The sequence below is a fragment of the Penaeus vannamei genome, chromosome 15 (genome assembly GCF_042767895.1).
Source record: "Penaeus vannamei isolate JL-2024 chromosome 15, ASM4276789v1, whole genome shotgun sequence".
In the NCBI taxonomy this organism is placed as follows: domain Eukaryota; kingdom Metazoa; phylum Arthropoda; class Malacostraca; order Decapoda; family Penaeidae; genus Penaeus; species Penaeus vannamei.
This window is the reverse complement of record NC_091563.1, coordinates 34,634,163-34,646,662: the sequence shown is the minus strand read 5'-3', so window position 1 is coordinate 34,646,662 and position 12,500 is coordinate 34,634,163. Positions and strand designations below refer to the sequence as shown.

General features: G+C 34.6%; 2 protein-coding genes and 4 non-coding genes across 6 annotated transcripts; all 6 read left to right on the top strand.

Annotated features, from left to right (window-relative positions):
* Positions 1-264: 264 nt before the first annotated feature.
* TRNAL-AAG (transfer RNA leucine (anticodon AAG)) lies at positions 265-346 on the top strand. Its single transcript has one exon. It is a non-coding gene; the product is annotated as a tRNA-Leu (tRNA).
* Positions 347-1,966: 1,620 nt separating this feature from the next.
* On the top strand, positions 1,967-2,808 carry LOC138864169 (uncharacterized). The gene is made up of 3 exons (XM_070130227.1): positions 1,967-2,218; positions 2,366-2,524; positions 2,650-2,808. Exons 1-3 carry the CDS (start codon positions 1,967-1,969, stop codon positions 2,806-2,808), a joined length of 570 nt encoding a protein of 189 aa, XP_069986328.1.
* A 306-nt stretch (positions 2,809-3,114) lies between these two features.
* LOC138864168 (A-kinase anchor protein 5-like) lies at positions 3,115-10,183 on the top strand. Its single transcript, XM_070130226.1, has 9 exons — positions 3,115-3,468; positions 3,561-3,848; positions 4,007-4,204; positions 4,306-4,416; positions 4,518-4,652; positions 4,779-5,024; positions 5,146-5,256; positions 5,375-5,468; positions 10,119-10,183. The coding sequence occupies exons 1-9, from the start codon at positions 3,115-3,117 to the stop codon at positions 10,181-10,183; spliced, it is 1,602 nt and encodes a 533-aa protein (XP_069986327.1).
* Positions 10,184-10,449: 266 nt separating this feature from the next.
* Positions 10,450-10,521, top strand: TRNAP-AGG (transfer RNA proline (anticodon AGG)). The gene has a single exon. It is a non-coding gene; the product is annotated as a tRNA-Pro (tRNA).
* An 89-nt stretch (positions 10,522-10,610) lies between these two features.
* Positions 10,611-10,682, top strand: TRNAP-CGG (transfer RNA proline (anticodon CGG)). The gene has a single exon. It is a non-coding gene; the product is annotated as a tRNA-Pro (tRNA).
* Positions 10,683-10,786: 104 nt separating this feature from the next.
* Positions 10,787-10,858, top strand: TRNAP-UGG (transfer RNA proline (anticodon UGG)). The gene has a single exon. It is a non-coding gene; the product is annotated as a tRNA-Pro (tRNA).
* The last annotated feature ends 1,642 nt before the right edge of the window (positions 10,859-12,500 follow it).

Here is a 12,500-nt window from a genome sequence, read left to right as displayed (position 1 = left end):
AGCGTAGAGTTTAAAATGATTTACGTTCCGTGTAGCAGTCTCGATGTCTTGCCGCAAGCTAGCTAAACAAATGAAGCACCTGTTAGAATTGAAAGTACTAAATCTCGCAATGAGAAATACTGCAAAACACCTTACCGGAAATATAACTTCGTTTACGTTAATAATGTTAAGTTTGAAATTATTTAATAGAAAGTCATATTTGCTATTATGAAAATATAGCAATGTCCAAGATTCGAATCCCATCGCTTAGGGAAGTAAATTACGGGTAGCGTGGCCGAGCGGTCTAAGGCGCTGGTTTAAGGCACCAGTCTCTTCGGAGGCGTGGGTTCGAATCCCACCGCTGCCACAGTTTTTACTAAAGAACACGGATTTGTAAACACATCTATGATGAGTATAACATTGTATGTATATACAGTATACAGCCGTCATAATAGGTAGTCAAACATCAGGTTAAGATTCCTAGTAATCATAACCACAATAGCTGTTAAATATGTACTATAATTTTACTGAATCAAAAAAATAGTTATAAATGTATGGATGCCTGTCAGATTTTACGCCATGTTTCAGAATATGTATTTCACATATCTTCATGTACGTGCATGAACAATCCCATACATCGCATTTTTGTATATATAAGAATATATTGCATATATTACAGACTTTATATATATACAGTACATGTATTATTTGATATATATATACTATATATATATATATATATATATATATATATATATATATATATTTGTGTGTTGTAGATATTTGTATGTATGTGAATGTATATATATACATAAATATATGTATATAAATGCTTTCGCGCGCGTTCTCACACACACAGGCGCACGCATACATATACACATGTATGTGCACAAGTGTTTTACATATACACATGTATATATATATATATATATATATATATATATATATATATATATTTGTATATACATTACACACACACACATATATACACATACTTATACATACATACACACATATATTATAAATGTATATAAATATGTGAATGTATGTATACATATGTAAGTATACATATACATATACTTATGTATAAAGATGTATGTACAGACATTTATACACTTATACACACATTCATATGATAATGTATAAATGAATGTTTATATACACGTACACATACGTTAATACATATATATGTATATACATTATTCACATGTATGTATACATTTAATATATATACATATCCATATATAGATGTTTTATATTTACGTACATTTTCTTCCACATTTTAAGTTGTAAATATGTGATTCATATATATCACATTTATACAGTTTTGCATTATGTATGTTTGTGGCTTATAGATATATTTCATGTATAAGGATACATGTATGTATATGTTTAGACACAGTATATGTAAATAAATATTTAAAGAAAGTGATAAAAAATAGGAATCCATGAGTGCCAGATAAGTAGAGTACTTAGTCGAGGCAAAAGTAGGTAAGTGAGCGTCATGCAAGTGAGGTAGACAAAAGGATGAGGTGCCAGGTAAGGCCATTGAGTATCCGGTAAGTAAGGCAATTAAGTGCCAGGTAAGTAAGGCCATTGAGTGCCTGGTAAGTAAGGTCATTGAGTGCCCGGTAAGTAAGGCCATTGTATGCCCGATAAGGCAATTGAGTGCCCGGTAAGTAAGGCAATTGAGTGCCCGGTAAGGAAATTGAGTTCCCGGTAAGTAAGGCAATTGAGTGCCCGGTAAGTAAGGCAATTTAGTGCCCGGTAAGTAGGGCAATTGAGTGCCCGGTAAGTATGGCAACTGAGTGCCCGGTAAGTAAGGCAATTGAGTGCCCGGTAAGGAAATTGAGTTCCCGGTAAGTAAGGCTATAGAGTGCCCAGTAAGGCAGTTGAGTGTCCGGTAAGTAAGGCTATTGAGTGCCCGGTAAGTAAGGCGATTGAGTGCCAGGTAAGTAAGGCAATTGAGTGCTCGGTACGTAAAGCCATGAAGTGCCCGGTAAGTAAGGCCATTGAGTGCCCGGTAAGTAAGGGAATTGAGTGCCCGGTAAGTAAGACAATTGAGTGCCCGGTAAGTAAGACAATTGAGTGCCCGGTAAGTAAGGCAATTGAGTGCCCGGTAAGTAAGGCAATCGAGTGCCCGGTAAGTAAGGCCATTGTATGCCAGGCAAGTATGGCAACTGAGTGCCCGGTAAGTAAGGCAATCGAGTGCCCGGTAAGTAAGGCCATTGTATGCCAGGTAAGTAAGGCCATTTAGTGCCCGGTAAATATGGCAACTGAGTGCCCGGTAAGTAAGGCAATTGAGTGCTCGGTAAGGAAATTGAGTTCCCGGTAAGTAAGGCTGTAGAGTGCCCAGTAAGTAAGGCAGTTGTGTCCGGTAATTAAGGGTATTGAGTGCCAGGTAAGTAAGGCGATTGAGTGCCAGGTAAGTAAGGCAATTGAGTGCTCGGTACGTAAGGCCATTGAGTGCCCGGTAATTAAGGCCATTGAGTGCCCGGTAAGTAAGGCAATTGAGTGCCCGGTAAGTAAGACAATTGAGTGCACGGTAAGTAAGTCAATTGAGTGCCCGGTAAGTAAGGCAATTGAGTGCCCGGTAAGTAAGGCCATTGTATGCTAGGTAAGTAAGGCCATTTAGTGCCCGGTAAGTAAGGCAGTTGAGTGCCCGGTAAGGAAATTGAGTTCCCGGTAAGTAAGGCTATTGAGTGCCCAGTATGTAAGGCAGTTGAGTGTCCGGTAAGTAAGGCTATTGAGTGCCCGGTAAGTAAGGCCATTGAGTCTCCGGTAAGTCAGGCCATTGTGTGCCCGGTAAGGCAATTGAGTGCCAGGTAAGGAAATTGAGTTCCCGGTAAGTATACTCTTGAGTGCCCAGTAAGTAAGGTAGAGTGTCCGGTAAGTAAGGCCATTTAGTGCCAGGTAAGTAAGGCTATTGTGTGGCCGGTAAGTAAGGCCACTGAGTGCCCGGTAAGTAAGGCAATTGAGTGCCCGGTAAGTAAGACAGTTGAATGCCCGGTAAGTAAGGCGATTGAGTGCCCAGTAAGTAAATCAATTGAGTGCCTGGTAAGTAAGGCGATTGAGTGCGCGATAAGTAAGGCAATTCAGTGCCTGGTAAGTAAGGCGATTGAGTGCCCGGTAAGTATGGCCACTGAGTGGCCGGTAAGTAAGGCCATTGAGTGGCCGGTAAGTAAGGCGATTGAGTGTCCGGTAAGTAAGGCCATTGAGTGCCCGGTAAGTAAAGCCATTGAGTGCCCGGTAAGTAAAGCAATTGAGTGCCCGGTAAGCAAGGCAGTTGAGTGCCAAGTAAGTAAGGCAATTGAGTGCCAGGTAAGTAAAGCAATTGAGTGCCTGGTAAGTAAGGCCATTGAGTGCCCGGGAAGTAAGGCCATTGAGTGCCCGGTAAGTAAGGCCATTGAGTGCCCGGTAAGTAAGGCCATTGAGTGCCCAGTAAGTAAAGCAATTGAGTGCCCGGTTAATAAGACAATTGAGTGCCCAGTAAGTAAGGCAATTTAGTACCCGGTAAGTAAGGCAATTGAGTGCCCGGTACAGAAATTTAGTTCCCGGTAAGTAAGGCTATTGAGTGCCAGGTAAGTAAGGCTATTGAGTGCCCGGTAAGGAAGGCAATTGAGTGCCAGGTATGTAAGGAAATTGAGTGCCCGGTAAGTAAGGCCATTGAGTGCCCGGTAAGTAAGGCCATTGAGTGCCAGGTAAGTAAGGCAACTGAGTGCCCGGTAAGTAAGGCCATTGAGTGCCCGGGAAGTAAACTAATTGAGTGCCAGGTAAGTATAGCAATTGAGTGCCCGGTAAATAAGGCTATTGAGTGCCCAGTTAGTAAGACAATTGAGTGCCCGGGAAGTAAGGCCATTCAGTGCCCGGTAAGTAAGGCAGTTGAGTGCCCGGTAAGGAAATTTAGTTCCCGGTAAGTAAGGCTATTGAGTGCCCAGTAAGGAAGGCAATTGAGTGTCCGGTAAGTAAGGCTATTGAGTGCCCAGTAAGTGAAGCCATTGAGTGCCCGGTAAGTAAGGCTATTTAGTGCCCGGTAAGTAAGGCCATTGAGTGCCATGTAAGTAAGGCCATTGAGTGCCCGGTAAGTAAGACCATTGAGTGCCCGGTAAGTAAGGCCATTGAGTGCCCGGTAAGTAAGGCCACTGAGTGCCCGGTAAGTAAGGCCATTGAGTGCCCGGTAAGTAAGGCAGTTGAGTGCCAAGTAAGTAGGGCAATTGAGTGCCAGGTAAGTAAGGCCATTGAGTGCCCGGTAAGTAAAGCCATTGAGTGCCCGGTAAGTAAGGCTATTTAGTGCCCGGTAAGTAAGGCCATTGAGTGCCATGTAAGGCCATTGAGTGCCCGGTAAGTAAGGCCATTGAGTGCCCGGTAAGTAAGGCCATTGAGTGCCCGGTAAGTAAGGCCACTGAGTGCCCGGTAAGTAAGGCCATTGAGTGCCCGGTAAGTAAGGCAATTGAGTGCCAAGTAAGTAAGGCAATTGAGTGCCAGGTAAGTAAAGCAATTGAGTGCCCGGTAAGTAAGGCCATTGAGTGCCCGGTAAGGCCATTGAGTGCCCAGTAAGTAAGGCAGTTGAGTACCAGGTAAGTAAGGCCATTGAGTGCCCGGTAAGTAAGGCCATTGAGTGCCAGGTAAGTAAGGCCATTGAGTGCCTGGTAAGTAAGACAATTGAGTGCCCGGTAAGTAAGGCAATTGAGTGCCCGGTAAGACAATTGAGTGCCCGGTAAGTAAGGCCATTGAGTGCCAGGTAAGTAAGGCCATTGAGTGCCAGGTAAGGCAATTGAGTGCCCGGTAAGTCCATTCAGTGCCCGGTAAGTAAGGCGATTAAGTGCCCGGTAAGTAAGGCAATTGAGTGCCCGGTAAGGAAGGCTATTGAGTGCCCGGTAAGTAAGTTCATTCAGTGCCCGGTAAGTAAAGCAAATGAGTGCCCGGCAAGTAAGGCCATTGAGTGCCCAGTAAGTAAGGCGATTGAGTTTCCGGTGAGTAAGACAATTGAGTGCCCAGTAAGTAAAGCAATTGAGTGCCAGGTAAGTAAGGCCATTGAGTGCCCGGTAAGTAAGGCAATTGAATGCCCGGTAAGTAAGACAATTGAGTGCCCGGTAAGTAAGGCAATTGAGTGCCCGGTAAGACAATTGAGTGCCCGGTAAGTAAGGCAATTGAGTGCCCGGTAAGACAATTGAGTGCCCGGTAAGTAAGGCAATTGAGTGCCCGGTAAGTAAGACAATTGAGTGCCAGGTAAGTAAGGCAATTGAGTGCCCGGTAAGTAAGGCAATTGAGTGCCAGGTAAGTAGAGCAATTGAGTGCCCGGTAAGTATGGCAATTAAGTATGTTACATGAATATCAGAACCGGATTTTTGTAGGAATTAGCTAATTAAATTTAAGACCATTTATATACTTCAAGACTCATCAGTTACTTTTTAAGACCAGGAGCCACTTATCGCTGAATACACGATTTCTCATAATGTGGAGGCTTACTTGTGTCGTCAGTGACCAAGGTAAAAAATCACCATTACAATTTTTTTTTTTTTCACACAGCTTTTCGGATAGTTTGCGTGCCAGTACTTTTTCCCATGCACGCGGGTCATAAGGAAACGGCCGCGTCGATCACGAAAAGTCAAAGTCTAATACAAATGATCAAACCGCGTAGAGATTCACAAATGAGTGAATCACAACGGTGTCAGCTGGTAACATATATGTACATTCACGCGAGCAAACATGTACTCTGGTCAAATTTAAGATATTTTAAGACCTGCGAAAGGAAAGGCTCCTCCTTAAAGAAAGAAAGAAAGAAAGAAAAAAAAAAGATGCACGGGAATCCTGCATTAATAAAGTGATTACGAGGTAAGATAGGCAATTGCAAAGCAAATAAAATATCAGGATAATTAAAGCCTGCAAACTTCAGTTAATTACAGTTAGAGAAGAATGTGATTATCGGCTGAATAAGGTAAGTAAGCGCTATATAAGAAAAGTGCCAGGGTATGAACGCCTGGTTAGGAAAGAGGAGCAGGTATGTAGAGCAAACGGCAAGTAAGCAGAACAAAGGAACAATAGCTATTAAGGTTATGTGAACGTAAAGTAATTTTAATGATTAAGCATCAGGTAGGTTAAAGTAAGTTAACATCCAGATAAGTAAGCGAGAACCAGGTAAGGGATGAATTTGAGCGTCAGGTTAGTATATTGTGTGAGATTTGGCTAAGTAAGGTAGGTGAACCAAAAGTATACAAGCGCTCCCACATACGCCACCTTCAGTTCAAATATACATTTACCCATCTGTTTCTCATTGCACGTACACAATAAAATTCGCGCAAATATGTACATGTACACAACCAATTGTCTGTCTACTTATGTATTATTATGATGTATAAACAAATTGTCTATATGTAATTTCTCTCCCTCTCACAATATATATATATTCTTATACATGCATATATATATATATATATATATATATATATATATATATATATATATATGTATGTATGTATGTATATATATGTACATATATATGTATATATATGTATTGTAAATATGTATATATATATACCGTATATATGTATATATATATTTATATTGACATATATGATATATATGTAATTATTTAAGTTTATGTATTAATATATGTTTGTTTAATTTTGTTAAGATATAGTTATACATTTATGTTTGGTTTTATGTTAAATGTTATACATTATATATTTACATTATATATTTATGCGTATACATATTTTTATATTCAGATATGTGTCTATATACGTATATATGTATGCATGCGAGCATGTTTATATAGGTATGTATTATAAATAATTACATTTATCAGCAATTTATGTATATTATGTAACCATGGAAACATTAATATATATATGTAAACAAATACTTGTATATCGTATGCGCATCCAAAGCGGATTTCGAATTTGTTTTCTGTCTCGGTTTAACTTCGAGATGAAGCCTTTACACTTATTTTTTTTTCATAAGTGCCGTTCGGTTTTATTATATTCAACACAGAACTTTGTTAGGAAGAATGAAAGTAAAATAGGTATAAAGTACGTAATCACACTGAAATTTTATTCATACTTCGATCTTTTGAATGAGTGGTAAGTGCGAATAGAATACTACTGACAAATTATAGCTATTCGTTGAGATATATATTTTTTAGACCGTCCGTCTACAACCAGGGTCTTTTTGGACTGCAGACTGTGGAAGCTTTCGTGAGGCAACAAAAATTCGATGCCTCTCTCTCTCTCTCTCTCTCTCTTTCTCTCTCTCTCTCTCTCTCTCTCTCTCTCTCTCTCTCTCTATATATATATATATATATATATATGTATATATATATTATACATATACCTATATTTTCATATACATGTGTACATATAAACACATACACGTTTTTAAGTTAATTTATATTTTAAGTTATATAAATATACATGTAAATATTTGTGACATCTAATGTATGTACATATATATCTATATCTATCTATATATAAATTTATATATATATATATATACATATATATGTATATAGATGTATGTATATATCTATCTATATATATAAATATTATATATATCTATCTCTATATATATGTATATATATTTATGTATATGTGTATCTGTACATATATGTATAATATATGTTTATATACATACATACACACACATATATATAGTATATATATATGAATGTATATGTATATATTTATGTATGTGTATATATACATATATGTATACTATATATTTATATATATAGTATATATATGTATTTATATACATACATACATGTATGTATATATATATATATATATATATATATATATATATATATATATATATATATATATATATATATATATATATGCATGAACATATGTTATATGTACATGTTTATATGCATATAGTTATCTACATGAATCTGCATTATTTTATATTTATATATGTATGACATAAGATTATACTTTTATATGAATGTATATGTTTGTATATACTTTTAGTTTATGCGCTTTTTCATTGCATTTTTTCTTGTTCATTCCAAGGTTTCCTTTGCTCCAACTCGGATCAATACTGCAAGAATCCCATTACTGAGTTTGCATTTGATTAATGTTACAACAGTCAAAAGAATTCTGGATATGTATGTTTATTGTATATTAGAACATGTCTTGATCTCAAATTAAGAGGTTTGAAAGGTCACAATGTTTTCCCTTCTTTTTAAGTGCTATATCCACTGTTCCTTAATTAGTAATCTTCATGAACATTTATTTGTTAATGACGTTGCCTCATTTTATATATTTAGCAGAGAGAGTTGTGTACATTATAAAAAAAATAAGAGCAACAAGACTTATGGACTAAAACATGAGAATTATCCTTGAAAAGATTATTTAGTTGAATATTTTTCGTAAAAAGATTAACGTACAGGAAAATTGTAATATCGTTATAATGATACGTCCCTAACAGTTCTACATACTCATCCATACATTTTATATGATATATGCAATATATATTACATATATACAGTGCATATAATATATATACAATATGTATGCTATATATATGTAATATATATACAATATACACAATACATATGTAATTTGTGCAAAGTGTATATGATATATGGGTAGCAAATATATAATGAAGATAATATGTATGTATTATATTTATATGAAAATATGTAAATATATGTAAATATATATACTTGTATATATAGAAAGATTGATATATTATATATTACATATACACATTTATGGATTTATTACATATATGGCTATTTATATGTATATGTGTGTATTAGATATATGTAATAAATCTAATACACACAGATATATGTACACACACACACTATATATATATATATAATATATATATATATATATATATACATACATATATACATATATATATACATATATATACGTATATACACATATATGTATAAATATAGTGTACGTGTATGTATGTATGTATATGTGCACATACTTATGCTTATGCGCACACACATGTATGTATGTGTGGATATATATATTTTATTATATATATATATACACACACATGCATATATATGTATGCATGTATTTATATAAATCTATAAATATGTGCATCTATAATATATATATATATACACACACACACAAACACACACACATATATGCATGTATATATAATATATATATACATATACATATACATATATACGAGTATATTTATGTATATACGAGTATATTTATGTATATACACATGTACATAGATATTTATGCACACATATAATTACATACATACACACATATATATATATATAGATGTGTGTTTGTGTTATTATTGGTGTCTGTGTGTGTGATATATGGGCATATACATGTGTATATGTATGTAATACATACATATACGCATGTGTATAAATATGTAATATATATGATATATATATTTATATATATGTATATATATATATTTATATATATATATGTATTTATATGTGTGTGTATATTTGTTTTTATGCATATCATGTGTACATATATATTTCATTATACATATATTTATATATGCCTATATATACATCTTACGAAATATGTATATGTATATAGAAATGGAAATATATGTATTTACTTAGTATTAATGTGGTACATATATGATATACATATACACAAGTTATGTAATATTTATTTTAAGTATATGTATAATTCTTATTTATTGTGTACAATTGATGTATGTAGCATACGTGTTTGGTTATATATGAATATATTTATATGTACGTATATATGTGTATATATATATGCATGTACATATGTATGTATATATGTATTCATACATAAGTATATATGTATGTTTAAATATACAATATATACTACATATCTTTTATATATCTGATACCTGTAATATATGTATATATGTAATGCGAAAGTGTAATATTTATATATATTTATATATGTTTATATATAAATATATATATATATATATATATATATATATATATATATATATATATATAGAGAGAGAGAGAGAGAGAGAGAGAGTGAGAGATAGTTGACCATTACCTAGGAGGAAAGGTTCTGAAAAAAGGCATAATGCATCCGTTACCAATCTGTAAAAAAAAATGAACGTCGAAATGTTTTTTCTCTCTTTGTAATATACCTTTTAATCCAAATACGTATTGACTTATGATTTTCTTACAGCTCATAAAAAACGTATGGGAAATACAGATTCTGATAAGGAAAATGCAATAATTCCAGAGACGTGATTTTATTTCACTATTTTCTTGAAGATATATGTAGCTTAATGTAGCTTCAGCTGAAAACTTACATTCAGATACGAATGTATTATTTTTTGAAAATGCTGAAAAAAAACTCGTACGAAAGCTTCCTTGCAAAGATTAAGGGAAGGGGATGGCAGTTCCCTACAATGACCCGTAAAATGGAGTGCCAACTTTATATGGCTTCAGCAATTTCTATCGAAAAAGGAATGCGAGTTTTAAAATCAGATTTAATACGAATAACTATCGGAATTGGCCTGTTGGTCTAGGGGTATGATTCTCGCTTAGGGTGCGAGAGGTCCCGGGTTCAAATCCCGGACAGGCCCGGTTGAGGTTTTTCAAATTTGTTTGTCGGACTTAATTGAAAGGTACTGGCAATCAAATCTAAAATCCAATACAAATACATGGTCATAAAGGCCTGTTGGTCTAGGGGTATGATTCTCGCTTCGGGTGCGAGAGGTCCCGGGTTCAATTCCCGGACAGGCCCATACGCTTTTGGGGAATTAATCATACACCGGGTTTATTGCTCTTTCTATTGATTCTCATCTGACGCGCAACATCGTTGCAATGCATCGTCATGTGAGGAGCAATGGCCCGTTGGTCTAGGGGTATGATTCCTGCTTTGGGTGCAGGAGGTCCCGGGTTCAAATCCCGGACGGGCCCTTTATGTTTGGAAAAAAGTTTATGTACCTGTGAAAAATAGCTTGTCCAGCTCTATAATGATGTTAGTATGGAAAGAAGACGCAAACACGTTTGGATACCTATATCTATATAAAAGTATATACATATATATATGTATTTAGGTAGTGATATACATGTGTTCAAACATAGATATACATACACATATTCATATACCTCATGCATACAAGAGTTGCATCACCTCTCACCATCGACCTACACACGCGCGCGCGCTCGCGTACACTAATATTGAATTGGGTGATTTATAACCAAAGACTTCCACTTTAATTAACAGGTATGTTACAAGGTTTTGTGTAAGTAACCATTTGATGTTAGTAAGACAACTAGAACGTTTAGCGATTGGGATGTGTTGCTGCCCCATTTATGCTTACCTGTCACTTAGCCACTGGCCAATGATCGCAATGTATGGTTCTTAGATATGCTTAAACCATTGTTGGAGCTTCTTAAAAAATCTAAAGCCATAGTGAACAGTAAATGTACCTGTGGCCTGATAGTTAAACAAATTTACCAACGGACTGAAAAGCCGTGTTTGATTGGATCAGTAAGTGGCAGCAGATGACATCGCTTACCGGGGAAAATAATGAGACGTATTGTATAGATTATTCAGGTTACGCAAATACAGTAAAATGTGTGGGCTATATGGCGGACATTTGATACAAAAAAGAAAAAGAAAATGAAAATATAACTCGAAAAATAGGATAAAATAGCTTTTCGCATAACGAGCTACAAGTCACGGAGGTCAGGTGAATCTTCAGGTCTCTTCAAAGACAAATTCAATACATACATATATACACACACAGTATGCACGAGTGTGTATATGCATATATTTAACACACACACAGTATATATGTATATATATATATATATACATATTTATATGTATTATATATATTTAAAATGCATTTTATGTATGTATATCAAATTCAATTATATACATATATTATGTATGTGCATACACATACACATATGCATGTATATATATATATATATGTATATATACATATATATAAATATACATATATATACATGTATGTATATTATATATATATGTATTTATTATACACACAAACTTATATATGTATGTATGTGTATGTATGTATATATATGTATATATATGTATATCTATATATATACACACACCCACCCACACACATACACCCGTACCCACACCCACACATACGCACGCATACATACATACATACATATATATATATACATATATATAAATATACATACACATATTCGTTTACACAGGCACTCACATATATATATTTATGTATGTATTGTGTTTATGTAATATATGTATTATATAATATATGTATTGTATATACCAGAAATTGAAAAGGTACGTGTGTTTTGAAATATGCTGACATGTTTTTTTTTTTCGAAAATTTAATTGAAATGTGTTTTTATGATATTTTTATGAAAATGTAATCATACATCCTTTAGGTGTCAGTGTTAACTTTTCACAAACACACACATATATCTAAATGAGTACATACATACATATCTATATATATATACTCACTTATATTTGTTTATTTGAAATATATGGCATCACCCCTGTCCCTTTACTAAAACGCAGATAAACTTAGAATATGTCTCG